Here is a 27,588-nt window from a genome sequence, read left to right as displayed (position 1 = left end):
GGGCTTCCAAATCACATGACCAGTTTAACATGACATAGCAACAAGAATCAACCACACGAAGTCTCCATTTCAACTTGTGTTAAAAGTGAGGACTTCAAACAACTGACCAGTTTTTAAAATGTGTTGATAAGCCACGTTGATCTAGAGTTATGATAATTTCAAAGAAATGCAACTTTGTTCCTGAATGCTATCATCATGTTTACTGTAGGAGGAAATGGTAAAAACTGCATTTTCTAAGGACAGCGCTCGATAAAAAACAAAAACAAAAAAACAAGAAAAACCACGCCTTTCTTATTGGTGGAAAAGTGTACCATGTCGACCAATCAAAAAATGACATGGCAACATATGGCTTTTGGTTGTTTAGGAAGATGGGGTAATCATTGCTGTAATGATATTAACCAAAGTCTGATGAAGAGCATGTGTGCTTGAAATGCACCTGCTCTGTGGTGCACTGTGTTTAGGATGTGTGTGTATTTCTCTTATTTTTTAAAGATACTACCCCTATTAATTTTTCCCCACATTCTCCACATTTCATTCCACAAACTTTTTCTCCAGAAGACTGCTGTTTAAAAAAACAATAATCTGCAAGGAGACACTTCCAGTTTTCGGTCACAATTTTAGTTTTACTACTAACAAGTGTAACAGTTTTTCTGTGGTTACAGAAAACCAGATGAGTTTGTATGTGATTTGGAACTGAGCCACTTTTCTCAGGCATGTATGTTTGAGAATGCTGGTGTATGTTGACAGGACACGCCCACTTTGTGTGTATTAAGAGGGGAGAAAAGCAGAAACTGAAACACTGCTGCTACACACTCAGTCAGTCAGCAGCCAGGAACAGGCCCGCAGTGTGTTTCTGCTCTCAACGATCCACCCTTCACCTCTTCAGTCAGATTCTCAGCAACACCTTAACATGATGCTCGAGCATGAGGAGTTCACCAAAGCAGGCAAGAAAGCTGGCCTGCAGATTTGGAGGATTGAGAATATGGAGTTGGTCCCTGTGCCCGACAACTTACATGGGAGCTTCTACACAGGGGATGCTTATGTCATTCTCTACACTGTCAAAAAGAAAGAGAGCTCTTTTTACCATCTGCACTACTGGCTGGGTAAGTAACTAAAGCTCTGGACCTAATTCATTGTTTCATTTTATTGTTCCACTCAGAATAAGGGACATTAGTTATAATTGGACATAATTACCTATCATTGGAAGAAGTCCTATTTCAGAGTGGTCCTCCAGGGTAACAGATAAATCTCAAATTAAATTCCAAGGAACCACTCAAGAGCTTCCTTAGAAGTTCTAAGGAGAGAAATAAAGACTGATTACTGAGAAGACATTTCCCAAAAGTGTTATGGACTATCTCTTATCTTAGTATTGCTTGTTTGCTGCTCTTATTTTCATTTCAATATTAGAACCTAGAAGTAATTTAATCACTTCAGGAAGCTTTAAGGTTTATCCAGTCTGACTGCTCACAAAGGTACGAATTGTTGGCATGCAATCAGTCAGACTAAGAATCCTCCTCCAAGTTTTCCACATGAACACAGTGGCTGCTGACAGCTCCTATTCTCTTTGTTACATGTGCAAACAAAGTTTACTGTGTCACTGTCAGCAGCGCACAAAGTCCACAAATGTACAAAGTTACCAACGCCAGGATGTGACACTATCTTTATAACACCTTGAAGTTGATTCTGCTCTATTTGTAAGATTTCCTCACTTGAGTTACTGAGCGTAGCATCAATAATTCCTTGAGAAATCACAAAATTATACAATATCATACAATATTTCTTGAATAGCCACTAATTGCTTTATATACAGGTCAGACATAAGTTTTAACACTTACCTTTTTTTGGTTTTGCTGTTACAAGCTGATTTTGTTTAGATTTTTTTTTTTTATTCACAACATAAACAATAATTTTTGTCACTTTTCATTTACATCTTTAAATTTAATAACTTTTATGTTTTCTTATCATGTGCAACAGGTTAAAGAACCCTTCTTAATTTTTATTCAAACTTGTCTTACATCTAGTTTGTGATCTAAGTAGCTAACTGCGTTGCTGTATTAGCAAGCTATGTAGATAGCAAAAGCATTTACAGAGAAAATAATTTTCCTCACAGCTTTCTGAATGATCCACATTCCACTATAACACAAACTTCACTCTGTCTAAATGCTTAAACTTTATAAAAATATTGTAGTGTCCTATCACAATACCTGCCTACAATGCTGTCTTTGTCAGGTTTGTCATATAGGCCATCCCTTGGCATACCCCTGCTTTGCTCCTCCTCCTCCTCCTGCAATTTACTTCACTGTCAAACTTTGTCAGGACTAATGCATCAAAAGTGCTATGTGTTAAATATACACATGGAATACTACATAGTATATAAAGTATCTGTCATCATAACTTGGTAATCCACAACCCACTTCATGGATTGCACTCACTTATGATGCTGGTCTGTGAGCTAGTGGACCAAGTAGAAGCTTGTTGTTAGTTTTTGTTGTTACTTCACCGCTTCATTTTTCAAAGACACTTTATTGGCTACGTGACTCAGTAGCTTCGTGAGTGAAATGTTGTAAAATCACAAACAATGAGAAGGTGCTGCAAAGTGACCAACTCCATCAAGCTTCATTTGCATAGTTAAAAAAAATAGTGTAACAGTAAAATGTGAAGTTTGTTGTTAATTTGCTGTGGATAAATGACTAAGGTGCCAGTTTGCTTTCTTCAGCAACATGTCACCACAACTTCACACTTCAGGAAAGTTTAGTCAGAAAATCGGTCCTCGCTTGCTCCATACAATTACTACACATCATGCTAACAATAAGTGTGTGTATGATATACTGATATACTTTAATGCTGTGTGCCATAAATAATAAATAAATAATAAATAAAATTTTATTTATATAGCACCTTTCTAGACAGAGTCGCAAAGTGCTGCACATAAGATAACAAATAATAAAAGGTAAAACAGAAATTATATAACACAGGCAAAAGTTAATAAAAAGCGGTTTTAAAAAGGTGAGTTTTGAGTTGTTTTTTAAGAACAACTACTGAGTTCTTAAAGTTTGGGGGAGAGAGTTCCACAACCTAGGGGCCACAGTGGCAAAAGCTCTATCACCCATAGTTCTCATCTTTGTTTTTTTATAGCAGGTAAGCCCTGATCGGATGACCTCAGGGACCTGCTGGGGACATAGGGCTGTGGCAGATCAGAGATGTAGACTGGTGCCAGTCCGTGAAAGGCTCTAAATGTCAAGACCAGGATCTTAAAATGGACTCTAAATTCCACAGGAAGCCAGTGTAGCTGAGATAGCAATGGTGACACATGTGAATACTTAGAGGATTTTGTCAAAAGCCTAGCTGCAGCGTTTTGCACAACCTGCAGACGATCCAGAGAACCTTTGCTTAGACACATAAACAGTGAGTTACAATAGTCCAAGTGTAAGGAAATAAATTCATGTATAGCAATCTCCAGTTCGGAGCGAGATAAAGTAGGGCTTAACTTAGCCACATTTCTTAAATGATAAAAACAAGACCCAACCAGAGATTTCACATGACCATCCAATGTGAGAGTCAAGTCAAAAGTGACACCTAAATTCCTGATAGAGGATTTAACATACACTGAGAGAGGACCAAGGGCTTTTACTATCTGGGATAAAAATCTGTCCGGAGTGCATACGAGGACTTCAGTTTTCCCCTCATTGAGTTGGAGGAAATTTGCAGCCATCCAACGTTTGATCAAATCTAAGCAATCATTCAGAAGCTGAAGCTTAGATAAATCATGGGACTTAAAAGAGATGTACAACTGAATATCATCAGCATAACAGTGATAAGAAATGTCCTCAAAAGGGCCCATTTTATGCTGGAGGGGGAGAAGGTATATTAAAAACAATAAAGGCCCCAAAACTGAACCCTGAGGGACACCATAAGTAAGGGAGGTAGAGGATGACCTAAAATCGGAGACCACCACAGAAAAGGATCAGTGATGTAGATATGAGGAGAACCACTCTAAGGCAGTTCCAGATACACCAACCCAGTGTTTAAGCCTTTCAAGGTGGATGTGGTGTTTAACAGTGTCAAAAGCCGATGTGAGGTCCAACATAAGTAGGACAGAGCATTTTCCTGCATCATTACTCATCAAAATGTCATTTGAGACCCTGAAAGCTGGACTGAAACTTATCGCAAATGCTATGTGTGGCGGGGCGGGGCCTGCGGTGCCGTGCAGGGAAGGCGGACGCACCTGCATGGCATCCACAATCATGCCCCGCCGACTTAAGCATAGCACTGGATCCTGTGATTGTGTTGTTGTCGGTTATGTTGAGCTGGCAGCGGGAGAGCTGCAGCTCTGTATGTCAATAAAGGATGCAAAGCATGTTAATGTCACCGGGTCTGCCGTGGTCATTTACACTGTTTTTCCAGAGCCGCTATAAGTTGCTTAGCCACAACCTTTTCTAGAAGCTTAGCAATTAATGGTAATTTGGAGATTGGTCTGTAGTTGCTCCAAAGAGAGGGGTGTAGCTGAGGTTTTTTTAAAGTGGGAGAATAGCAGCATTTTTAAAATAAACCGGAACTATACCAGCCGCCAGTGAAGAGTTGATTAGAGTGAGTACAGATGGACCAATAGCCTGGAAGACATTTTTGAATAATGATGCAGGTACAATGTCAAGAGGACAAGAGGATGCTTTCACTGAATTCACTAGTTTTACCAGCTCAGGTAGTGAAACAGGAGAGAAAGTATCTAAAATGATGGGCCGAGATGGGGTGGAGATCGACATAACAGGTGCTAAATGTGAAAAATTCATTCTTATGTTATTAATCTTTGCAAGCAAAAAAGGAAATTGTCACAGTCCTCATTAGATGAAATAGGGGCCGCGGGTAGAGCAGGAGTAACAATGTCACTAATGGTGTTAAATAGCACCTTAGGATTACCTCTGCTCTTTGTAACCAAGTGTGAGAAATAGGCAGCCCTCGCATCTCTGATCGCATTATTAAAAGGTCCTTTAGGTAGAGGAGGTGAACATTTAGATGAGTTTTCCTCCACCTGCGCTCCGCTTTACGACAATCACGTTTTAGACAACGAATACTGTCATTTAGCCAAGGAAGAGATTTGCAGGCAGAAACTCTCCTCGTTTTAACCGGACAAATTTTATCTAAAATAGAGAGGCAATAATTATTAAAAAGACTGGTTGAGAACTCAACACCATTATAAGGAGATAGCTGTAGGTTAAAAGCATCCGCAAATGATGCGAAAAGATATGAGAGCTAACCATCCGTTGAACAGGGGACGAAAGCTCATTAAAAGACATGTTACAAAACAATAACATGGTGATCAGAAATAAAAATGCCCTCGGAGCAAATAAAATCAATAGTTAAACTCAAAGTAAAAACAAGGTCCAGTGTGTGACCTTTGCTATACGTAGGACCAGACACATGCTGAGCAAAATGAAAAGAGTCCATAATATTGATAAAGTCTCTGGCAAAAGGGTCGGAGTCATCATCAATGTGTATATTAAAGTCCCCAACTATGAGCAACCTAAACAGCTTCGTGGTAGAGGATAAGAAGTCACTGAACTCTGACAAAAATAACCTATTTGAGCCAGGTGGACGATACAACACAGCACAGTAAAACGGATCCTTATTTCCAATTTGAAGCAGCTGCGGCTCAAACGAAAGAAAACGTCCAATTTTCACAGAGCGGCAGGAGAAGCGGTCCTAGAAAGCCACAGCGAGACCACCACCCCCGACCAGATACCCGAGGCTGGGTAATAAAGGTATAACCATCTGGGCTATTTTTTAGTTTTTAAGATAATATAAAATCATTCAACAATAATGATTTATTAGACAGAGATCGAGCGTTAAAAAGCGCCATATTCAGCGAAGTAGAAGCCTCCATATTTGCAAGGGCTCGAGTTACAGGACGTAGATACTCAGTTTCTAAAACCTGAATAAGCCTCAGCCTTTCTCAAGCTGACATGCTCCATTATTACCATGATTATTTACACCTGGCTTTACCTGATCCCCCTGATAATCACACAATGATCATATCCAAATTAATCATTTACTAACAACAGCTGATTATCTTTTTAACATTGAGGTGTGGCGTTGCTCTTACTGCTTTCATTTATTTGCAGCTGTGTGCAGCAGAGAAGAAAAAAAGCCTAAAACACTCTTGGTTTTGGCTTGTCATTCTGCACCACATAAGTTATCAGTAGCAGCATGTCATAGATATAAGAAATCTGTAATGGGTGTAACAAACAGTACATGAGTTCACATCCTGTCACACTTCAACACTTAGCACTCTAGTTTAAGTTATTGTGCGGTATCTCTTCATGCCTCCTTTTGTGTCTTTTGTACACTTCACTTGCAACAATTTTGCAAAAAGTAGGCATCGCACAAAAGCGTATGTTGAGCTAGCTAACCCACATCACACTACAGTTTTTGATTGGAACCATTTTAACAACAGTTCAAAATGTTTGTTTTCAGTGTGGCTGAAAGTAAACACCAAATGTGTACTGAGTGACTCTACTCTACTCTCAACATTCTTTCTGGTGCTTGTCCATTAAGAACAATGGATATATACCTATAAAACTATATAGTATGGACACATTTTCCTTTTTCTATGCTGATATTTAGATGAACTACTTGTATGTTTGGCAACATGTAAACACGTAACTATTAAAAATTGACTGCTTGAGTATATATATATTTGTAATACTTGTGATGTTTATAAAGGTGAGGGATATTTGTGTGCTTTGATTTTCTGATTGAATAAAACATAAAAATCAAGTGAAACACTTTAATTGTACTTAGGGGTTCACTTCACCCAATTTTCACTGTTTCCTAAAAAGTCACATTTAAACAAAAGTAAGTCATTATATCTAGATGGCATCTAGATGGCTTCTTTTTTGTGACTTAAAGAAAACAAACAAGGTAAACTGTAAATGACATATAGCAATTTTCTATTCAACCCTGAGCACTCAAATCACTTTATATAACTTCCCACATTCATTGCTTTGCTGTGCTTTTTCTACTTAAGTGCTTTGCATCTAACTTTCACACTCCAATGGATGCGTCAGAGAGCAACTTGGGTTAATATATTGCCCAAGGATACTTAGCATGACAAGACTGGGGCAGCCAGGGATCGAACCACCAGCCTTCCAATCAGTAGATGTCCTGCTCTACCTCTTTAGCTACAGTCACCCCTTTTTGTCTGTTATGTAAAGGCCAAACCAAAAAGCAGAACAGACTGCTATTTTTCAATAAATTGTTCTTGCACAATAATCACAATGCTTAAGAATTCTAATTGTACATTAAATAGATTAGATACAGTGTGCCAACAGTGAGTATTCAAGCTGCTGCTGGGTGGATGTTTGTATTTTACTGACTTTGTTAGCCTAGCTTAACATAAGTTTTTCTAGAAGCAAGTCTTACCACTATTGTGGTAAGACTTCTGACTGTTTACACTCTACAAGCAGTTCTTCCTCTAATGGTTCCATCTTATTTTCTAGCACTGGGCTAACAGTGACTTAGACCCAAAAAAACTCCAGTAGCTTTTCTCTTTGACAAAGTTTGTATTGGGAGTGTGCAGCTTTAACCAGCAACTTGTCATGCTTGTCTTATTCTGACAGTTCACTCTTTGTTGACATTTCCTTCTTACATTGACTCAGCTATGCTGTCTCAGCTTTGTCTGGGATGTTTCTTTTCTATCCGGGCAAAAATGATTAGGGAGAAGCCAGAAAAAATCATATCAGCACCAGTCTGGAGAGAATGTCAGCATTATTCAAAACTTTACCATAATGTCAACATGAAGTCTCCCTAACCCACCAGGGGCAGATTGCATGCAGTGTTATGTTGTTCATTACATAGTTTGGGGGATTGTCCATCTCCCCTCTCTGTGAGCAGGAGAGGAAATCAGGCAAAACACCACCGTGTCCCCCTGGCCTATGGACCACCTTGAACTTAAATGGCTGGAGGGCAAGATGCCTCTGGGTGATCTAGGCATTGGCATCTTTCAATGGAGCCATTATGCATGGTCTGAACAGACAGGCGCAAACCTCTCTCAGACGGTTTCCGGCTAATGTACACAACAGAGCAGTCGACCCCCCCTTACCTGCTGGGACAAAACGGCCCCCAGTGATCTGTTCATCCGTCCATCTGCAGAATAAAAGGAAAGAAAAATTAGGCGTGTGGAGCACGGGTTCCCCACAGAGAGCCTCTTTTACTGAGTCAAACGGTGGAGAAGCCAACATTGGGGTGTAATGAGCCGTCTGGAAAATAATTTCAGTAACAACTGAGTGTGTTCGACCTGTGTTCAGTTGTCACAGCTCACTAGATATATTCTGTTCCTAACTATCACAAATGGAAATGTCAGTGATAAGTCAGGGTGCATCATGTGACCATCAATCACAAAAGCTGATCTTAGAGTGTCGTCACAAGACTGTTAGTGGAAAATCTTCTATGTTCCAATCCTCCAATTACCGAAGCCAGCAGAGTCTCCTCTGAAACTGCTCTAGCAATTGCATCTGGCACTTGGTCTGGGGCTGCAGCTTCTTTAGCTGTGCACAATGCACCACCACCGACTCCCTGTGCATCACCGTGAGCTCCACCACCAACTGTGCCAGCAGCTGGTCTGGCAATATCAATATCAAATAACAATATCAAAAATCCTAGATCACACTCTTGTGATACTGTGACTTTTCAGTTGCTGTGTCTCCAGTTCAGTTCAAGATTTATTGAAATGCAAGGTTTGTCTCAATATGTCAGACTTTGTCTGTTATACATGGGCAATAATTCATCTTTGGTGGTTAAAGGTCAAGAGCTGGCTAACAGAGACGAATTATCTGAGAGTCAAGGACTGCTTGTTTTCCTGAGTCCTCTGTCTGGAAATTTTAGAAGTTAGTTCCCACTGGATCCCTTTTGGCCTCAAAGTTTAGATGGTTTCTCTGTCTTTGGTAACTACACTCCAGCAGCTGAGACAAGCCTCCAAACAGCTATCCTCTTCTTGAATGATTAACACTTAGTGGATTTCAGTTCAATACTTTCACAAAATCTTTGAAAGATTTCAAAGATTAATCACATAGGTAGTCTATCATCTCATCCATGCATCTCTGAAATGCAGGTTGGGCTTTTAAGAGGCCAAAGGAAATGTAGGCTCACTCTGAATGCATTTTGCAATTTGCATAGTACCACTAAATTTACAAACCACAGTCCAAGGTGAATTTGGAGCTGTCAATGTGTTTACCAGAAGCCAAAGATATAGAAATATAAATACAAGTTTTAGAGCACATCAATTGTACCTCCAGAATCCAAAAGTAAAATAAATAACATTAAAAAATTATAATAAAAGGTGGAGGAAAAACATTTCACTAACTGTCCAGTTCAAACTTTGGTATAAGTTTTATTTGACTTAATTATAAGTTACAATGAAAGTTAACTAAGCTAGGGTTCGTTTAGTTGTTTAAATTCTTAAATGCCAAAGAGTCAGCACAGTTATAGTAGCTCAGTTTATCTCAACTGACTTTCATTTAGACTTAATCCTTTCACTTTCTATAGGATATACAGTAAGACATTGTGTATTACACTTACAACAAAATGCAAAAAAGTTAAATTATAGTGCGTAAAACACAAAGTCAGTTGTCCACAATCCTCTGAGTGTTACAGAAGCAGAAATTGTGGTTCACTCGTGCCACAGTTCAGAAGTGTGAATCAGTTTCCTTGTCTCTGGAATGTGAACAGAGCCAACAGGAACAGATGATGTCAGAGGAAGCTCATTTCTCTTGTGCTTTTGAAGCCAATTCAGTTTAACAGGTTCTCAAGAATTTAGATCTGGAACACTTAGGATAAATTTCAGGATGTCCCTGGTTGCACCACATTGGCAGGCATTTAGGTTCACAAGTTTTTAACAAGCAACAATGCATTTTTCAGTTAACTGTCAAGAGTTGTATCACCATGTAGGAAAGGTTTCAACTGTTTTCATTTCACCATAATGGTGATGCATATCAGGCCCTTCTGGTAGCCATGATTCAGTAACAATGTAGAGATCTATGCTGACAGAACAGTGGAGATGACCGTGAATTTCAGAATGAAACCAGGCCACCATCAGTCTGCTCGACTCACCTGTGGCCACTGTGAAGTCTTTCCACTTCCTGGGAACCATCATCTTCAGAATCAGAATCAGAATCAGAAAGGGTTTTATTGCCAAATGTTGAGCAGGTTTACAACATTAGGAAATTGCTGCGGTACTTAGTGCAAACATACTGTCATATAACGCTTAAATAGACATAAAAATAAGAATTAAAAGTGCTAAGCAGGTAGATATATACATGAGTGCAGGTGGTGATCAGTGCCAAACATGGAATGATGCAGTGAACACAGTGTAGGGTCATGTGTTAGTGGTGGGAACAGTCATATGGTTATTGTTCATGAGTCCAACAGCAGAAGGGAAGAAACTGTTCTTATGGTGAGAGGTTCTGGTGCGAATGGACCAGAACCTCTTGCCTGAGGGGAGCAGGTCAAACAGACTGTGTCCAGGGCGAGTAGGGTCAGCTGTGATCCGAGCTGCACGCCCCAGTGTCCTGGAGGTGTACAGGTCCTGCAGAGATGGGAGTCTGCAGCCAATCACCTTCTCAGCAGAGCGCACAACACGCTGCAGTCTCTGCTTGTCCCTGATAGTGGCTCCAGCGTACCACACGGTGATGGAGGAGGTGAGGATGGACTCGATGATTGCAGTGTAGAATTGCATCATCGTCCATGTTGGCAGGTTGAATTTCTTCAGCTGCCTCAGGAAGTACATCCTCTGCTGGGCTTTCTTTATGACGGAGGTGATGGTGGGCTCCCACTTCAGGTCCTGGGTGATGGTGGTATCCAGGAAGCGGAATGAGTCCACAAAGGTGATGGGGGTGTCAGTCAGGATGATGGGGGGGAGTGGGGCTGTGTGCTTCCTCAAGTCCACAATAATCTCCACTGTCTTCTGGGCATTCAGCACCAGGTTGTTGTGGCTGCACCAGGACACCAGACATTCAACCTCCCTCCTGTAGGCAGACTCATCCCCGTCCGAGAGGAGTCCAGTAACGGTGATGTCATCTGTTCACTTGATTAGCTTGACAGACTGGTGGGTGGAGGTGCAGCAGTTAGTGTACAGGGAGAAGAGCAGAGGAGAAAGAACACAGCCCTGAGGGGAGCCGGTGCTGATGGTCCGGGAGTCCGAGACATTGTTTCCCAGCCTCACATGCTGCTTCCTGTCCGTCATGAAGTCAGTGATCCACCGGCAGATGGGATCAGGCACATTCATCTGGGAAAGCTTGCCTTGGAGATGGTCTGGAAGGATGGTCTGGTCTGGAAGGATGGTGTTGAAGGCAGAGCTGAAGTCCACAAACAGGATCCTGGCGTAGGTTCCTGGGGATCTTCCCAGGATCTGCAGTGGAAGGCTAATACCAGCTCCCTCATCAAAACAGCAGATTAAAGGACATTTTTCTTGTAGCTGCTTAAGAAATTCAACCTGTCAGTGATGGTGCACTTCTGCTTCTTCATTACTGAAGCCATGCTCACCTCCTCCATAACAATCTAGCTGCTGCCACTGCCAGAGACAATGGCAGAATACAGCACATCATCTGCTCTGCTGACAAGGTGATTGGCAGCAATGTGCTTTCTCTTTCAAAAACTAAATGTTTCCGTGGCCCTGGGGCAGGCACAAGAGATCACTGTTGACACCATCCACTCCAGAAATAAACTTTTTGAGTCACTCAATGCCTGATGAACCAGATGGACCAGATGGAGGCTCTGGTCCATCAAGAAAAACACCTTATGACATTTGGCAGTTTACTTCAACATACAGTTGGATTGCTTAACTACTTTCTCACTGTCCTTATTTATTATTGACAGGAAAAGAGTGCACCCAGGATGAGAGCACTGCTGCAGCCATCTTTACTGTGCAGCTGGATGATTACTTGGGTGGAAAGCCAGTCCAGTACCGAGAACTACAGGGGGTTGAGTCAACTGCCTTCACCAGCTACTTCAAAGGAGGGCTCACTTACAAAGTATGTTCATTCATGAGCTCTGCTGAACATGATGTACTGCTGTAACATGAAAGTTAAATAAAATATTTTTCCATACTGATCTTTTAATTACAATTCTAGATGTCTAAAGCTCCCGAACCACAAGTGCCAACTTCATCATTGCATTCAGTTCATGGAGGAACATATGGTTATTTAAACAATCATCTTGCAGGAAGACTTTTCTCTGCTGTGTCCATAGTAGAAAAACAAATATAGTCTATATTCTCAAACAGAATTAAAAATATAATAGTATAACTTTAGTGGTTCTGACAGTCGTTGTCCATGACCTGTTGATCATGTGAGGCATCACATGAGTCTTGCCCTGTGGAGGTGGCTCTTCTATGCTGTGCCATGCACTTGTGAAGTGGCTGTTTGGTCTCTCCAATGTAGAGGTCTGGGCATTCCTCGCTGCATTTTACAGCATACACCACGCTGTTAAGTCTGTGTTTAGGAGTTTTGTCTTTCGGGTGAACCAGTTTTTGTCTGAGTGTGTTGCTGGGTCTGAAGTACACTGGGATGTCGTGCTTGGAGAAAACAGAGATAGAGAGCCACCTCCACAGGACAAGACTCAGCAGTTCATCTGCATCTTAAGGATAAAGGTCACTCTTTCGAGGATGCCAATGTTCACATTTTGGACAGAGAGGACAGATGGTTTGAAAGAGGAGTGAAAGAGGCCATCTATGTCCACTGTGAGCGACCATCTTTGAACAGAGGCGGTGGTTTACGACACCAACTGTCTGCCAGTTTTGAGTTCCCTCCCCAGACGCCTTAACGCCCGCTCACATCCTGGGCCATCTGACCTCAGGAATTCGCATGACAAGGTGGGGCCAGGTTTCACAATGAGCTCACCCAAAACCCTGGCTGATTGGGACCCACACCCGCTTTCACACCTTGGTTCAGGTGATTAGAGGATCATCAGGGGTTCCTTTTGTCCCTCTTTGGGGGGATACTCCCACTGGGTTTAAATCTGGGACTCTCGGCCATTTGACCTTAGAACTGAAGAAGCTTCTCGGATGAGAGGTGAAACGTCTTCAAGCAACTCAAAGAAGTCCAGACACTTTTCTTTGCAAACTCCTTTGACTACGATGACCTGGATGACTGAGAACCTTCACAGACATTTTAAACCATCTGTTTTCTAAGTCCAAGATGTGGCATCCTCAAAAGAATGTCATTTGTGCTTTGAGTGCATTTAAAGAACAAAGGACACTTCAACCCCCACGTACGTCTTGCCTTAGATGACAAAAGTAGTATACAACTTATACCATGCATACCATTTAGAAATTGTCAGTAGTTGTCTTTTGCAAAAGTTTATTGTTACTGTCGGCTCAAAAATATGACTTTACAGACCACTTGATTTTTCTCTTCCAGCAAAGCCAGATATTTTTTTACATTGACTATGTACCATACCATTGTACTCTGCAAACCCTGCTGCATTATATTTGGGAACAGTGACTGGAAAGAAAGACCAAGAGCGAGTAAAAAAGAGAAGTGACAGTGTAATGTGGACAGAATAGGAAGAAGGCTGACAGCATAATATGTTCTCTTTCCACAGACAGGAGGTGTGGCCTCAGGTTTCAACCATGTGGTCACCAATGACCTTGCAGCACAGAGACTTCTACATGTCAAGGGTCGGCGTGTTGTCAGAGCCACCCAAGTCCCCTTCAGTTGGTCCAGCTTCAACAGTGGAGACTGCTTCATCATTGACCTCGGAGATGTAAGGTCAAACTGTTGCCACGATCGCAACTCTTGAGTGATCGTGGCTCAAGAGTTGGAGTTCGCCTTGTAATCGGAAGGTTGCCGGTTTGAGCCCCGGCTTCGACAGTCTCGGTTGTTGTGTCCCTGGGCAAGACACTTCACCCATTGCCTACTGGTGGTGGTCAGAGGGCCCGGTGGCGCCAGTGTCCGGCACCCTCGCCTCTGTCAGTGCGCCCCAGGGTGGCTGTCACTACAATGTAGCTTGCCATCACCAGTGTGTGAATGTGTGTGTGGATGACTGGATGTGTAAAGCACTTTGGGGTCCTTAGGGACTAAGTAAAGTGCTATACAAATACAGGCCATTTAACATTTACTATACAGCAAAAGTATTTCATTGTCACTCATTCTACCTAAAAGTACTATCACCCCATCAGAGCACTTTGTTCTAACACTGCTGGTTTACTTGTAATTCCTAGTGTATCTAAAAACAGAATGGGAGCCAGAGCCTTCAGCTTCCAGGCCCTACTTCTGTAGAACAGGCACCCAAATCTGGATTTGGGACAAAGGCACCCTCTCTACTTTTAAGTATAAAAAAATGTGTTTTTGTAAAAAAAAAAAAAAAAAAAAAAAAAAAAGGGGGGGTCAATTTCAGGAGCTCAGGACATTCTATTATGGTACAGGATGCCACCTATGAAACAAGTCCCATCATGAAATTTCTTCACTACTAGATATTCCCAAGTTAGCTACTAGTGGTGTACTCACCCACAAAGTGGAAGGCCACCTAAAATCATAGAGCTGGGTCAGCAACATTCAAGCCTTACATCACAAAGTCCAATGCAAAGCCTTGGATGCAGTGATGTAAAGCATGCTACCAAGCATGCTGCCACTGGACTCTAGAGCAGGGAAGAATGGTCAAAATTCCTATAAAAACACTCTTAAAACCTGTGGAAAGCCTATATTAAACTTTAAAGATAGAGAATGGGATGTTACTCAAGTTCATATGCGTGTGAAGGCAGACAAGCAAATATTTTTGGCAGTGTAGTATATGTGGACACTATGTATATCTGCAGGGAGAGTCTAAATTAAATAGGGCCCAAAGCCAAGTTTATATTGCCTTGTCTAACTGTTTTTGTGTCAGCAGAAGATCTACCAGTGGTGTGGATCCAAGTGTAACAAGTATGAGCGACTGAAGGCAACACAAGTGGCCAGGGGTATCCGAGACAACGAGAGGAATGCTCGTGCAGAAGTGATAGTCGTAGAAGAAGGAAGTGAACCATCAAAGTTAACAGATGTAAGTCCTATTTTATGGGTATTATGTTATTTTACATTTGGGTTTCCTGTTCTAAACATATACACTACCAGTCAAAAGTTTGGACACACCTTCTCATTCAATGGTTTTTCTTTATTTTTACTGCTTTGGACATTGTAGATACATACTGAAGACTACTTTGTTGACAGCGCTGCAAACTCTTGGCCTTCATGATGTAGTCACCTGAAAGGGGTTCACCTCACAGGTGTGCCTGTCAGGGTTGGTTTGTGGAGTTTCTTGCCTTTTTAATGGGGTTGGGACCATCAGTCATGTTGTGCAGCAGTCAGGTTGGTACACAGCTGACAGCCGTGCTTGACAACTGTTAGAATTCATATTATGGCAAGAACCAATCAGCTCAGTAAAGAGAAACAACAGTCCATCATTGCTTTAAAAACTGAAGGTCAGTCAGTCTGGAAAACTGCTAAAACCTTGAGTATGTCCCCGAGTGCAGTCGCAAAAACCATCAAACAATACGATGGAACTGTCTCACATGAGGACGCCCCAGGAAAGCAAGACCAAGAGTCCCCTCTGCTGCTGAGGATACATTCATCTGAGTCACCAGCCTCAGAAATCACAAGTTAACAGCAGCTCAGATTAGAGCCCAGATAGATGCCACACAGAGTTCTAGTGCGTCTTTGTGCAACGCAGAAGTTGTGAACTGATGGTCTCTGCATGCCTGGTTTCCATCGTGAAGCATGAGAAGAAGGTGTGATGGTGTGGGGGGCTTTGGTGGTGACACTGTTGGGGATTTATTCAAAACTGAATGCACACTGAACCAGCATGGCTACCACAGCATCCTGCAGCCACATGCCATCCCAACAGATTTTTCAACAGGACAACGACCCCAAACACAACCTCCAGGCTGTGTAAGGGCTATTTGACCAAGAAGGAGAGTGATCACATGGTTTGGGATGAGATGGACCACAGAGTGAAGGCAAAAGGACCAACAAGTGCTACAGCCTCTGTGGGAACTCCTTCAAGACTGTTGAAAACCATTTCAGGTGACGACCTCATGAAGCTCATTGAGAGAATGCCGAGAGTGTGCAAAGCAGTAATCAAAGCAAAGGGGGGCTACTTTGAAGAATCTAAAATATAAAACATGCTTTGAATTATTTCACACTTTTTTTATTTACTACATAATTCCATATGTGTTCATTCATAGTTTTGAGGAGAATCTACAATGTAAATAGTCATGAATGTAAAGAAAAACCATTAAATGAGAAGTTGTGTCCAAACTTTGGACTGGTAGCATATACCACTACCACTACCTGGTAGTGTGTGTATATATACACTACCACTCCCCCCGTCCCTGGTGGCGATGCTCCACCAGATAGTGGAAAGACGACCCCCAGGCCTTACTGGAGGTCTTTCAGGCTACAGCAGAGGCATGCTGGTGGCCTGCGGAGAAGAGGTCCCTGTGACTGCTCCTGTTTGTTTTCTGGGGAGGCCCTGGTGGCGGCCAATACCCTCTGCGCTACACTCACTGGTGATGTGATGTGATGTGATGTGATGTCGTTCAGTACTGACTCTGGGGAGGAAGAGGCCGTGTTATGGAGATATCAATTTAAGAAAGATGAACTTGACCTCCGTAACAATGAATGACAAGATGATAAGGTTCTGACTCTATAATTGATACGTTCCAGGTCCTTTCTCTTTTCCCTCCCATCTCCTTTTTCCTATTTTATTTTTTGTCAAGCACCTTGGTATACCCTTGGTTTTTTAGTGTGCTTTATAAATAAAGTTTATTATTATTATTTATTGAACTGAATCCACTTCCAATGATGTAGCTGTCATTTACTCATTTATTGAACAGGACACAGGGTTTCACATCCATAATGTAAGTGCGTGGAAATAGAGTGCAGGAAAGAAGTGTATTCCATGAGGTGGAGTGATGGTGTGGTTTCTGTTCAAGAAGCACATAGGAGTCTTATGTAACTGCATTAACAGAATTAATTAATAGTGTAATACAACAATGCAAACAACATGAGAAGTTAGTGATGGCCCCTTCATCCCTGCATGGTAGAGGCTGCTTCACAGTAATAAACAGCAGGAACGCGCTGCAAACAAAGTGTGCAAGGGTTTAAACTAGCACATGTGAGGATAATGAGGATAATGAGGAATGGGTTGACTCGCCACTGATTGGCTAACTAGCAGCTGTATGCTAATATATTTACTATTTAGATCTGGCTCCATAATGACCATGGCAAACTGAAGTCCGCCAGCTTCAGCAATTCAGTGCCTCACACCCACTACTATTAATGAAGGTCCCATTTGAGCGCATGTGCATGGACCTCACTGGGCTGTTTCCCAACAAGCTGAGCAAGGAGATCAGGGTAGCAAAGAGGAACTACTATAAGAAGCTAAAGAAAACAAACAGCTTCTCAGCCAATGATCCAGAATCCGTTTGGGGAGGCCTGCAGCACATCACCCTCCCCTGGCCCTGGTTGCTGATCACCTTAACACCTTCTACTGCAGATTTTAAAGACAACCACTCAAAAAATCCCATCTGCTCACCCTCACCTCACACCTACACAAAAAGACTACCTGCAGTCTCACCCCCCTGCCCTCTGACTCCCTACCTGCACTAAAGATCTGTGAGGAGGACGTGAGTCTAAACTTGCAGACAAAAGACCAGAAAGGCTCCAGGACCTGATGGCATGTCCCCCTTGTGCCTGAAAGTCTGTGCGACCAACTGGCCCCCGGTCTTCACCTGGATTATTAACAGATCTCTGGAACTGTGCTCCCTCCTGCTTCAAACGCTCCACCAAAGAAGTTCATCATCACAGGACTAAATGACTACAGGCCTGTCGCCCTGACGTAATTATGGATAACTGTCTGGTCCCACCCTTTTCGAAAGCTAATAAACATTTGCACTTCTAATTTCTTTATTTTTGTGTGAAGTACAGTTAGCCCCCTATTTTGTTAGAGAAAGACACAGTCTGTTTGTTTTGTCCTTTTTTTGTGTCTGTACATTAGCAGTGGACTTGAAATCAAACAAGGAATATAAGTTTGAACTGTAGACTTTACATTTGAAATACCTAATGCTGACAGATATTTGTGTTTTATTCATTTTTTGTGTGTTGTTGTTGTTATTTCTTTTATGATTGTTTATAGTTTGTTATATTTATGCTTTGGTTGAATTGTTTATTTTTGGATTTACTGGAAGCATTAATTGTTTCATTTCTTCTTTTTTTGCTTTTTTTGTTATCACATCGACAGGTTCTTGGAGACAAGCCACAGCTGTCAGAGGGAGGTGATGATGATGATACAGAGGCAGACATGTCTAACAGAAAGATGGCTAAACTATATATGGTACAGTATTAACATCAACAAACACCAAAAAAATCAACAGAGAGTGATTTTGTTGTCTAATAGTTAGAATGTTTCTCCAAACACTATTATAACTTTCAATCCTGCTAGCTGTGAAAAGAACTGATCAGGACAAACACGCAGCTCAATCCTTGTACCAGTTCTTTTATTTATGTATGTTACTGGGTCATTTACTTAGTGTTAGACATTTGCTGATTGCTGATGATACACAGCTGTACTTTTCTGGCTAGTCTAACAACCTCAACAACATCGCCTGAATACTTGATTGCTATTAAAAAACAGATGTCTTCAAACATTTCTAAAACTGTTCTTATGTTTGGTCCTGAGGACTTCTCTAGGGAGGTCATTCATTTGATCAGCCTCCTCTCCAACAACAGATAATCTATTAAGAACACAGGAATCATATCTGATTATTATTATTGATCTTCACATCTCTACACTCATCCAGTCTTATTTTCTCGACCTAAGAATCCTCTTCAAAATTTTATTCGTATAAAGCTTTACATGGCCAGGCTCTAGCCTATTTAGCAGAAGGATTGAGTCTTTATGACATTAGTCAGCCTTTCCCTTTATCTCCTCTTACAGAGCATCCAGAAAGTATTCGCTGTGCTTTTCTTGTTCCACATTTTTTCTTTTCATGTTACACCCTCATTAAATTGTTTTTCACCACAAAATTCAGCACTCAATACCCCATAATGAAAAAAATATTTCTTTGAAATCCTTTAAATGTATTAAAAATTAAAAATTAAACTATAACATGTACATAATATGGTGCTACAAGCACACCTCCTGTCTTTCTTATCTTTCTCCATCTCTGAGTGAAGTTAGTTCTCTTTCTTTTCTCTCCCTGTGAACTACAGCAGCTGGACCTTTAGCTTCTTTATAACTATAAAGTTATAATTCTATAGCTTTGAATCCTGCTAGCTGTTGCTGATGATACACAGCTGGACAGCAGCTGGACCTTTAGCTGCAACACCCTGTGAGGGAAACTGCACACAAACAGTTTGTGTTTGTTGAGCTGATAGAAACATTATATTTGAAATTACCTCCCACTTAAAAAAAATATTACTCCCTTTATGCTTGCTTGTCTCTAAATCTAGCTAGATGCTGAAGTGTCCCAACCGCAACTTATGGACACCTGCAGTCGTTCTGGTGTGCAAAAAACCCCAAACAAAACAACAAGACAGCCCACTCCATCCCCTGACTTTGACACACAGTTTTGCATCTTTCACTTCTCTTTATACAACATTCCCTGGTGGTTAATATGCAAACAAGACTGCCTTAATGAGTTACTGTTTAGGCTCAAATTAGTTTGATGGCCCGCAATGACATGAAATAATAACTCCCCTAAAATCCCTTAAACTAAACTTAACGAGCCTATTTTGAAAATGTACACAGTAGAAAGTACAGAGATTTGCTTAAAGATGTAGGGAGTAAAAGTAAAAAGTTATCAGAAAAATAACTACTCAAGTAAAGTACAGATACCAGAAAATTCTACTTAAATACAGTAACAGAGTATTTGTACTCCACCTCTGCATCATTCACACATTTGAACACATTCATACAAGCACTTTTTCTGTGCTTAAATGTTTTCTATCTAACATTTGCACACATTCTAAAATGAACTCAAGAACTATCATTTAACTTTTTATTATTATCATTACCAGGTGTCTGATGCATCAGGATCCATGACAGTGACTGTTGTGAAGGAAGAAAACCCCTTCCTGCAGAGTGACCTACTTTCAGATGAATGCTTCATCCTGGATCACGGCAAAAATAAAATTATATTTGTATGGAAAGGTGCTCAAACAGTGTTAGCTAGGCGTTTTTGGGACCTGCTTTGAATGGCTTGTTATAAGTGCAACAAGCTACTCAGTTTCATATCAGCATTGATTTCATCTATTTTTTTCCCACAGGACATAATGCTAATCCCAATGAAAGGAAAGAGGCCATGAAAACAGCTGAGAACTTCATCAAGCAGATGGGCTACCCAGCAAACACACAGGTTTACTTTCAGTTTCACTTCATGGAATCTGGACATGTTTTCATATTATTGTTTAAAAGTTTCCTGTAAGTAAAAGTACAGGACTATTGGAAAACTGTCCTGTCTTGGAAATGGAAATAGTTCCAGTGATGTTCCTCCTGATGGTCCTGCAGATTCAGGTGCTCCCAGAAGGAGGAGAGACTCCCATGTTCAAGCAGTTCTTCCTGGATTGGAAGGAGAGAGATCAGAGTGAGGGTTTTGGGAAGGTGTTCACCACTGAGAAGGTTGCCAAGATTCAGCAAGTTGAGTTTAATGCCTCAAAACTTCATGAGTCCCACCACATGGCAGCTCAATATAACATGATGGATGATGGGAGCGGAGAAACACAGGTGAATGAACTGTACAAGTATGTCTGTGTAGGTTCTCAGTCATTGAGATCACGGTAATCTAAAGAGCTTGGAAAGAAAAGCGACTGGACTTCTTAAAGTTTCTTGAAGAAAAGAAAGAAAGAGTGATCCTTATCTTTAAATGCAGATGTACAGGTGACTCTTGTCCTGACAAAGTGGCTCACCTTCGATCCAGGTTTCAGATCCCTTCCCAGGTGCCTCAATGCCCACTGACATCTTGTGTGATTTGATCTCGACAGGGTGAGGCAGGTGATAATGACCCACACCCTTTATCACACCTTGGCTCATGTGATGATGCACATGATCGATAGTTGGATCAACAACCCTCTTAAGGCACAACTCCCACTAGGGTTTAAATACCTGAGACTCTCCACCATTTGGTTTTAGAACTGAAGAAGCTTCTCGGAGGAGATTTGAAACGTCTTCAAGAAACTGAAAGAAGTCCAGTCGCTTTTCTTTCCAAGCTCCTTAGAATCGTACAAGTAGTGTCCATGTGAAACTATGCTGGTGTTTCACTTTTTACCTTTATCATTTTCGCTTTAGAGTTCACAATCTTTGGGGTAATGTGGTTAATCCAACCATTTTTGTTTTTTCCTATTTTACCAGGAGTACTGTGGAGACACAGTTATAATTTCCCCCAAAAAATAAAAGAAAAAAAAATCCTTCTTTTCTGTGTTGTGGACCTGTGAAATATATATTCAGTTCAATTCAGTTTTATTCATATAGCACCAAATAGCAACAATTGCCTCAAGGCACTAAGATACATACACACTTTATTGCTAAAAGTATTCACTCATCCATCTAAATCTTTGAATTCAGGTGTTCCAATAGCTTTCATGGCCACAGGTGTATGAAATAAAGTTCCTAGGCATGCATCAGAATCCTGTTTCATTCGTGCCTAAAGACTACTGACAACACTGGGGATAAGACAGTGTTCAAATGGTGAGGTGACATACACTGCCGGTCGAAAGTTTTAGAACACCCCAATTTTTCCCGTTTTTTATTGAAAATTATGTAGTTTAAGTTCTCATTGCACTCTGAAATGAAAGCATAGTAGAAATAAGCATTTGGAGTTCAAACAGAAATCATGGAATCAGTTTATAGACCAAAGTGTATTCTAAACCTCTGACTCATCAGAGTAGCACCTTTGGCTGATATAACAGCTGAACACACCCGTGGCATTCTTTCTACAATAGAAATCAAATGTTCTCCCATATCAGTAGCAGAAGTTCCCATAAATGTGGAGCTTGTAAGTTGCTTTGCTTTCACTCTTCTGTCCAGTTCATCCCAAACCAGCTGGATGGGGTTTAAGTCTGGAGACTGTGCCGGACACTCCATGTCTGCAAGCTCACCATCTTGTTCTTTGTTCCTGAGGTAGTTCTGGCACAGCTTGGACTGATGTTTTGGGTCATTATCTTGCTGTAGGATGAACCCCTGACCAGCTAGGTCCATACCAGAGCGTACTGCATGGTGCTGTGGTAGCTGTTTTGGTTCAGGGCGCCTCTCACTCTGTACAAGTCACCGACCCTGGATCCAGCAAACAGCCCTACACTATCACACTTTCTCCTCCATGTCTGACAGTTGATGCCACACACTGTGGAACCGTCCTTTCACCTACTCCACGGCGTACAGGCCGAACACTCAGAATAAGACCCCTGGCAAAAATTGGATTACATCTTGGAGAAGCTCACAGCGGTCGCGAGCTCTCAGAATCTGCTCTTTGAGCGCATGAATGATAACATCATGGAGAAGCTCACGGCTCTCCAACGGGAGATTGAGAGACCAGTGTCGGACTGCTAGAACAGTTTTGAAATTTATGTGAGTTGTTCGCACTAAAGTAAAAATCACCATCATTTCATGCGGCTACCACTTCGGCGCCAGCTGCGGTCTCAAGGCTGGAGCTGAACGAAAACACCCTGATAACAGACTGTGCTTAGACTGTTCCTCCTATCCTATGCAAGGCCACCTGGGTTGGCTGGAGGACTGTTTACTTAGCTTGGCATTGCGAAGGACACTGTCTCAGCTGAACTCTGGACACATACACACACACATATACTGATACACACTCATCCCCCCTCCCTTTCCAAACGCCTTCGATGCTTGTTCCCTCCCAGTTCAGATGGCGGGTCGACTGGACCAGCGCAGACATGCTGCAGGACCGGATGCGCTGTCCACACCGGCTCTCTCTCACCTTTTACCCGCCCCTGTTGCTTGTCGTGTGTTTCTATGGTGTATTGATAGTCATGTGCTTTTTGTGCTGAGGTGTTTTTTTCTGTTCTCAAACTGTTCTCCCATTAGGAGCTCAGTCTGAGTGGAGTTTTTTTTCTCCTCCTCTCACCTCATGTTATGTATTTCGTTGTTTTTTTTTCCTATCAGCCTACCTCTCTGACATGTCTTCCCAATGTGATGTTTGTGTAAAGGTCAGAAGGTTCCTTTGTAAGTGCGCATGCGCCATTAGTGTGCTGCCTGCTGTAACCCATAATTTCCTTCAGGATTAATAAAGTATATCTGATTCTGATTCTGATGAATTGCAATAAATAGCTGAAAAAATTAGGATTTTCTAAAACTTTTTACCAGTAGTGCAAATAAAATTAAACTACACTGAAAACTGACAAGCAGCTGCTGGGCAGCCAACTAGACACAGTTGTGGTTAACAAGAAGAAGACAGCAGTTGTGGTAGATGCGGCAATCATCAGAAATAAGGAGCAAAAGAAAACAGAGAAGTACGAGGGGCTATAGGCATGCTTCATCCTAGACTGTGGCTCTGAAACTCACTAATCCTTGCTATCCTGCTTTATGTTGCTCTTTGAGCCTCAGTGTATTGAACTTTAGGTGGAGACCTCCATGCACTATAAGGACCTTTCATGTCTTGACATTGGTGGCATTGATGTCCTTGTGTGGCCAGTTTATTATTCCAGCTGAGTATCTGATGACTGGTAATGTGTATGTATTGATAGCATGGGTTTTATTCTTATCATTGACATGGCTTCTCAGCACTTGTCTCATCTTCTGGAGCTATTTGGCTGTGCGTGACCTTTTATCATGATTCCTGTTGGCCTGTGAAATACACATGTACACAGACAAGATGATACTAGGAACACTGCTTTGAGGGAAGATGACCTATTGCAGCAGCAATTCAGTTTGTTTGGTTTTTTTATTATTATGGTATTACTAGTAAAATAACTATTCTTCTTTTTCTCATTTTATAGATCTGGAGGGTGGAGAGCAGTGGTAGAGTTCCTGTTGATCCTAAGAACTATGGTCAGTTCTACGGTGGAGACTGCTACATCATCCTGTACACTTACAGGAAGGGGCAGATAATCTACACCTGGTATGAGTTCAGAAACTGAGCTAGTTTGCATCCAATACACATACTCTTAATTCTCACCACCAAATGTCCTGTCACAGCTGATGTTGGTAAAAAGTGGTGAACCCCAAGGACTCGTCGACCTTTAGGGCACACTCCAAATGGTCATTGGCCCTTTTGACACCATGCTATTTCCCTGCTTTCAGAAAATATGAGGGGGGTTATCTCCTTCTTATCCCTGTATTTAACACTGAAGCAGCTGAAACTGAACAGCCCCGTCCGCTAACTGACCAGATCAATATTTTAGAAGTTTAACTGACTTGATATTATGCTCTGCTCGGTGTATATGTATGCCAACACATTCTCATCCCAAAACGTAACATATTACACTATGTGACAAATCGTTGCTATGTTACTCGTTTGGAAACATGAAAACCTTTTGGACTGAATCTGCACACTGACATTTATTTTACTGTCTCATCATGAATCACTTTGGAAAACACTATCTAACACGATTAAGGTTGTGGTTAAGGTTAGGGAGTGTCATGTTATTGGATTCCATCCACAATCCAGCGCGTATCACAGGGACATGGAAGGTTTCACATTCCTATGGGACGCCTCGGGACGTGACAAATCGTCACTCTCTATATGCTATTCTCATTAGCAAGATGAAAGGACAAAGAAACCAAAATTGAAACTATCACAATTCCAACATCATTAGTAGACCAAGGGACCAAGGGAATAAAACATTTTCAGGAAAGTGATATCAATGGAATAAGATTTGGGGGAGCATATTTTGGAGGGAGATATTAAAATACCAATCTGACTGCCCAACACAGTTGAATCTGTTCATCTGGACGTAGCGCTCAGTCACTCATTCAAGTGATTTCTTTGGTCTTAGGTGACTGCAGGTTTCCCCAACTGTATAAACAGTACATTTGCATAATGACCAAAACTAGCACCTATAATCTGCAGTCAGCTGAGACTGTAGAAGTCACCTGGATGGGTGACAAAAGGTTTCTCCCACTGAAAATGCTATGTTCAGGTGAATGGAATCGACTTTTTAGTATTTCCATACTTGGATGATTGAGCATGTATGATTGTGAGACAAGGGTATTACAACAGTTTGTACACTCACTAACAGGGGACCTTTTAGAAGGTTTGTAGAATTACAAAGGGGATTTACAAGGTAATTAAAAGTAAGGGATTACTGTATCAAAAAACTGAAACAGGAGAATTAAGGTGTCAGGGTTCCTGGGTCGTTGACCCAGTGATTCCAGTTTGTTCATGTTCAGTTTTGTTTGCCACATTCACTTTCTCACTTCCTGTTTTCCGTGCCAGCATACCGCCTGTGTATTGTGTTCCAGTTATTTCCATGTATCATTAGTCAGACTAAGTTCAGCTGTGTACTCACCGGTTTCTAATCATTCATCACCCAGCGTGTATTTAAGTCCTCAGTTCCATCCGATCGTTGTCGTGTCATTAATGTTGATGTTGTGTACGCTGTCCGTGTTTCCTATCCAGCCAGCCAGTTCAGTCATTTCAGTTCAGCCAGCGATCTCAGTTCAGTCAGCCCTCCGTTTCATGTTCTGTTTCATCCGTTCATCATAATAAATCACCAGGCTTCACCCACCTGCGAGTCCCGCGTTTGGGTTCCTTCTTCCTCGCCTCCACACAAAACCTGACAGAATGACACGACCCGCTTTTGACCCAGCGGACTCGGACTTTTTGAGCGGCAGGAGACAGCGCTCTCCTTGTGGGCGGAAAAGCTTAAGGAGAGACAGCGACTCTTCGCGGAGCGAGAGCACGTCTTCGAGGGTACTTGCTTGACTCTGGGCGGGCCTCGGAGACGCCGCGTTCACCCACCTGCTACCTCCCCTGCACCGGAGCATCTGCCGCGGAGAGTGGGCGTTTCGCGCCGTGCTTCGGCGGCTCCCTCTCTCGCGGGTCCGCTCCTCGCTCACACGCCACCTGCCTCATTCACCGGACCTTCAACCTCGCCATGGCACAGCGGCTCCGCCTCCCACCTCGGCTCAACAGAGGCTCCCACGCCAGAGGCTCGGATGTGTACCCCGCCCGCTTCCTCTTCCCGGAGAAAGCGGCGCACACGCCGCCATAAAATGGACTATTTCCAGCAATTCCCGGTGGTGAGTTCCAGTGACTGTTTTCCACCCTCATTTGATTCTTCACTTAAAACCAATGATAAACCCATCTCTGATTCATGGGATGTTTCCCTCCTGGAGGATTCTGTGGACTGGGAAGATTTGTTCTGCTCTGCTCCCCCAAAGACTGTAAATAGTGGTGGCAGAAAGACCAGAACAATCCCTGATAAACCCGCCAGCATCACACACCCCGTTACTATTTCCACACCCATCACTCAGCCATTTCCTGCCAGCATGGCGGCCCAGATTCGGCCTTCCTCCTCAACTGTTTCACCTTCTCAGGTGAAGACAGTTAAGGCTCAGCCTGTCCCTACAACCCCACCTCAGATGGCTAGGGCTCTGCCAACAACCACTCCTGTTCCATCTCCCAGGACGAGGGCAGCGGTGACCCAGTCTACCTCCACACCCGCTCCTGTTTCTTGGGTGGGGGTGACTGAGGTCCAGCCACCTCCCGTGCCTGTCCCAGCGCCCAGGCTGAGGGCAGCAAGAACCCAGCCTGACCTCCCTAGAGGCGCGGAAGAGCTAGCCTCTCCACCTGTCAGTTCACCTCTTCATCCACCTCCTGCTCCAGCCTTTCACGCCCTCGCACTATCCCTGCTTAGGCTAGCTGAGGTGTCCCCTGCTCAGGCACCAGCTTTACTGGCCCAGGCTGTAGCTTTATCACCTTCAGTAATTCAGTCATTAGCTCAGCCATTAGCCACACCAACCCCAGCTCAGTCCTTAGCCTCGCCCACCTCTGTTCATCCCTTAGCATCTCCAGCCCAGTCAGTTCCCTCGCCTGCTGTTCAGCTTCTAGCTCAGTCTCCTGTCCTCCAGTCCCCTGTAGTTCAGTCTCCTCCTGTCCTCCAGTCGCCCCCTGTAGTTCAGTCTCCTCCTGTCCTCCAGTCGCCCCCTGTAGTTCAGTCTCCTCCTGTCCTCCAGTTGCCTCCTGTCGTTCAGTCAGTCCAGTCGCCTCCTGTCCTGCAGTCGCCTCCTGTCGTTCAGTCAGTCCAGTCGCCTCCTGTCGTTCAGTCAGTCCAGTCGCCTCCTGTCCTCCAGTCGCCTCCTGTCGTTCAGTCAGTCCAGTCGCCTCCTGTCATTCAGTCAGTCCAGTCGCCTCCTGTCCTCCAGTCGCCTCCTGTCTCCCAGTCGCCCGTCCTCCAGTCTGTCCAGTCTGTTGTCCAGTCTTCTGTAGTCCAGTCAGTTCAGTCTGTCATCCATTACCCTATAGTTCAGTCGCCAGTTGCCCAATCTCCTGATCAGTCTCTGGTCCAGTCCCTCATCCACCATCCTGTTCGGTTCCCGGACCTGCAGCCACAGCATCCAGAGCCAGCTGTGAGCTCTCCTGCTCCTCAGCCAGGGGTTTCAGCCCGCTGG

General features: G+C 42.7%; 1 protein-coding gene across 1 annotated transcript in view; it reads left to right on the top strand.

Moving 5' to 3' along the window:
* Window positions 1–813: 813 nt before the first annotated feature.
* scin (scinderin) overlaps window positions 814–27,588 on the top strand; it is a 40,796-nt gene continuing 14,021 nt past the window's right edge. The window contains exons 1-9 of the mRNA XM_031754101.1: window positions 814–1,103; window positions 11,866–12,020; window positions 13,591–13,752; window positions 14,875–15,024; window positions 18,262–18,354; window positions 20,040–20,172; window positions 20,289–20,377; window positions 20,530–20,745; window positions 23,973–24,094. Of these exons, the coding sequence (XP_031609961.1) occupies window positions 911–1,103; window positions 11,866–12,020; window positions 13,591–13,752; window positions 14,875–15,024; window positions 18,262–18,354; window positions 20,040–20,172; window positions 20,289–20,377; window positions 20,530–20,745; window positions 23,973–24,094 (1,313 nt within the window). The 5' untranslated portion in view covers window positions 814–910. The remainder of the gene's footprint in view (window positions 1,104–11,865; window positions 12,021–13,590; window positions 13,753–14,874; window positions 15,025–18,261; window positions 18,355–20,039; window positions 20,173–20,288; window positions 20,378–20,529; window positions 20,746–23,972; window positions 24,095–27,588) is intronic.

This window comes from Oreochromis aureus, linkage group 22, assembly GCF_013358895.1.
Source record: "Oreochromis aureus strain Israel breed Guangdong linkage group 22, ZZ_aureus, whole genome shotgun sequence".
Lineage (NCBI taxonomy): Eukaryota > Metazoa > Chordata > Actinopteri > Cichliformes > Cichlidae > Oreochromis > Oreochromis aureus.
The sequence above is the reverse complement of the archived record's forward strand: the minus strand, read 5'-3'. Positions and strand labels throughout refer to the sequence as shown.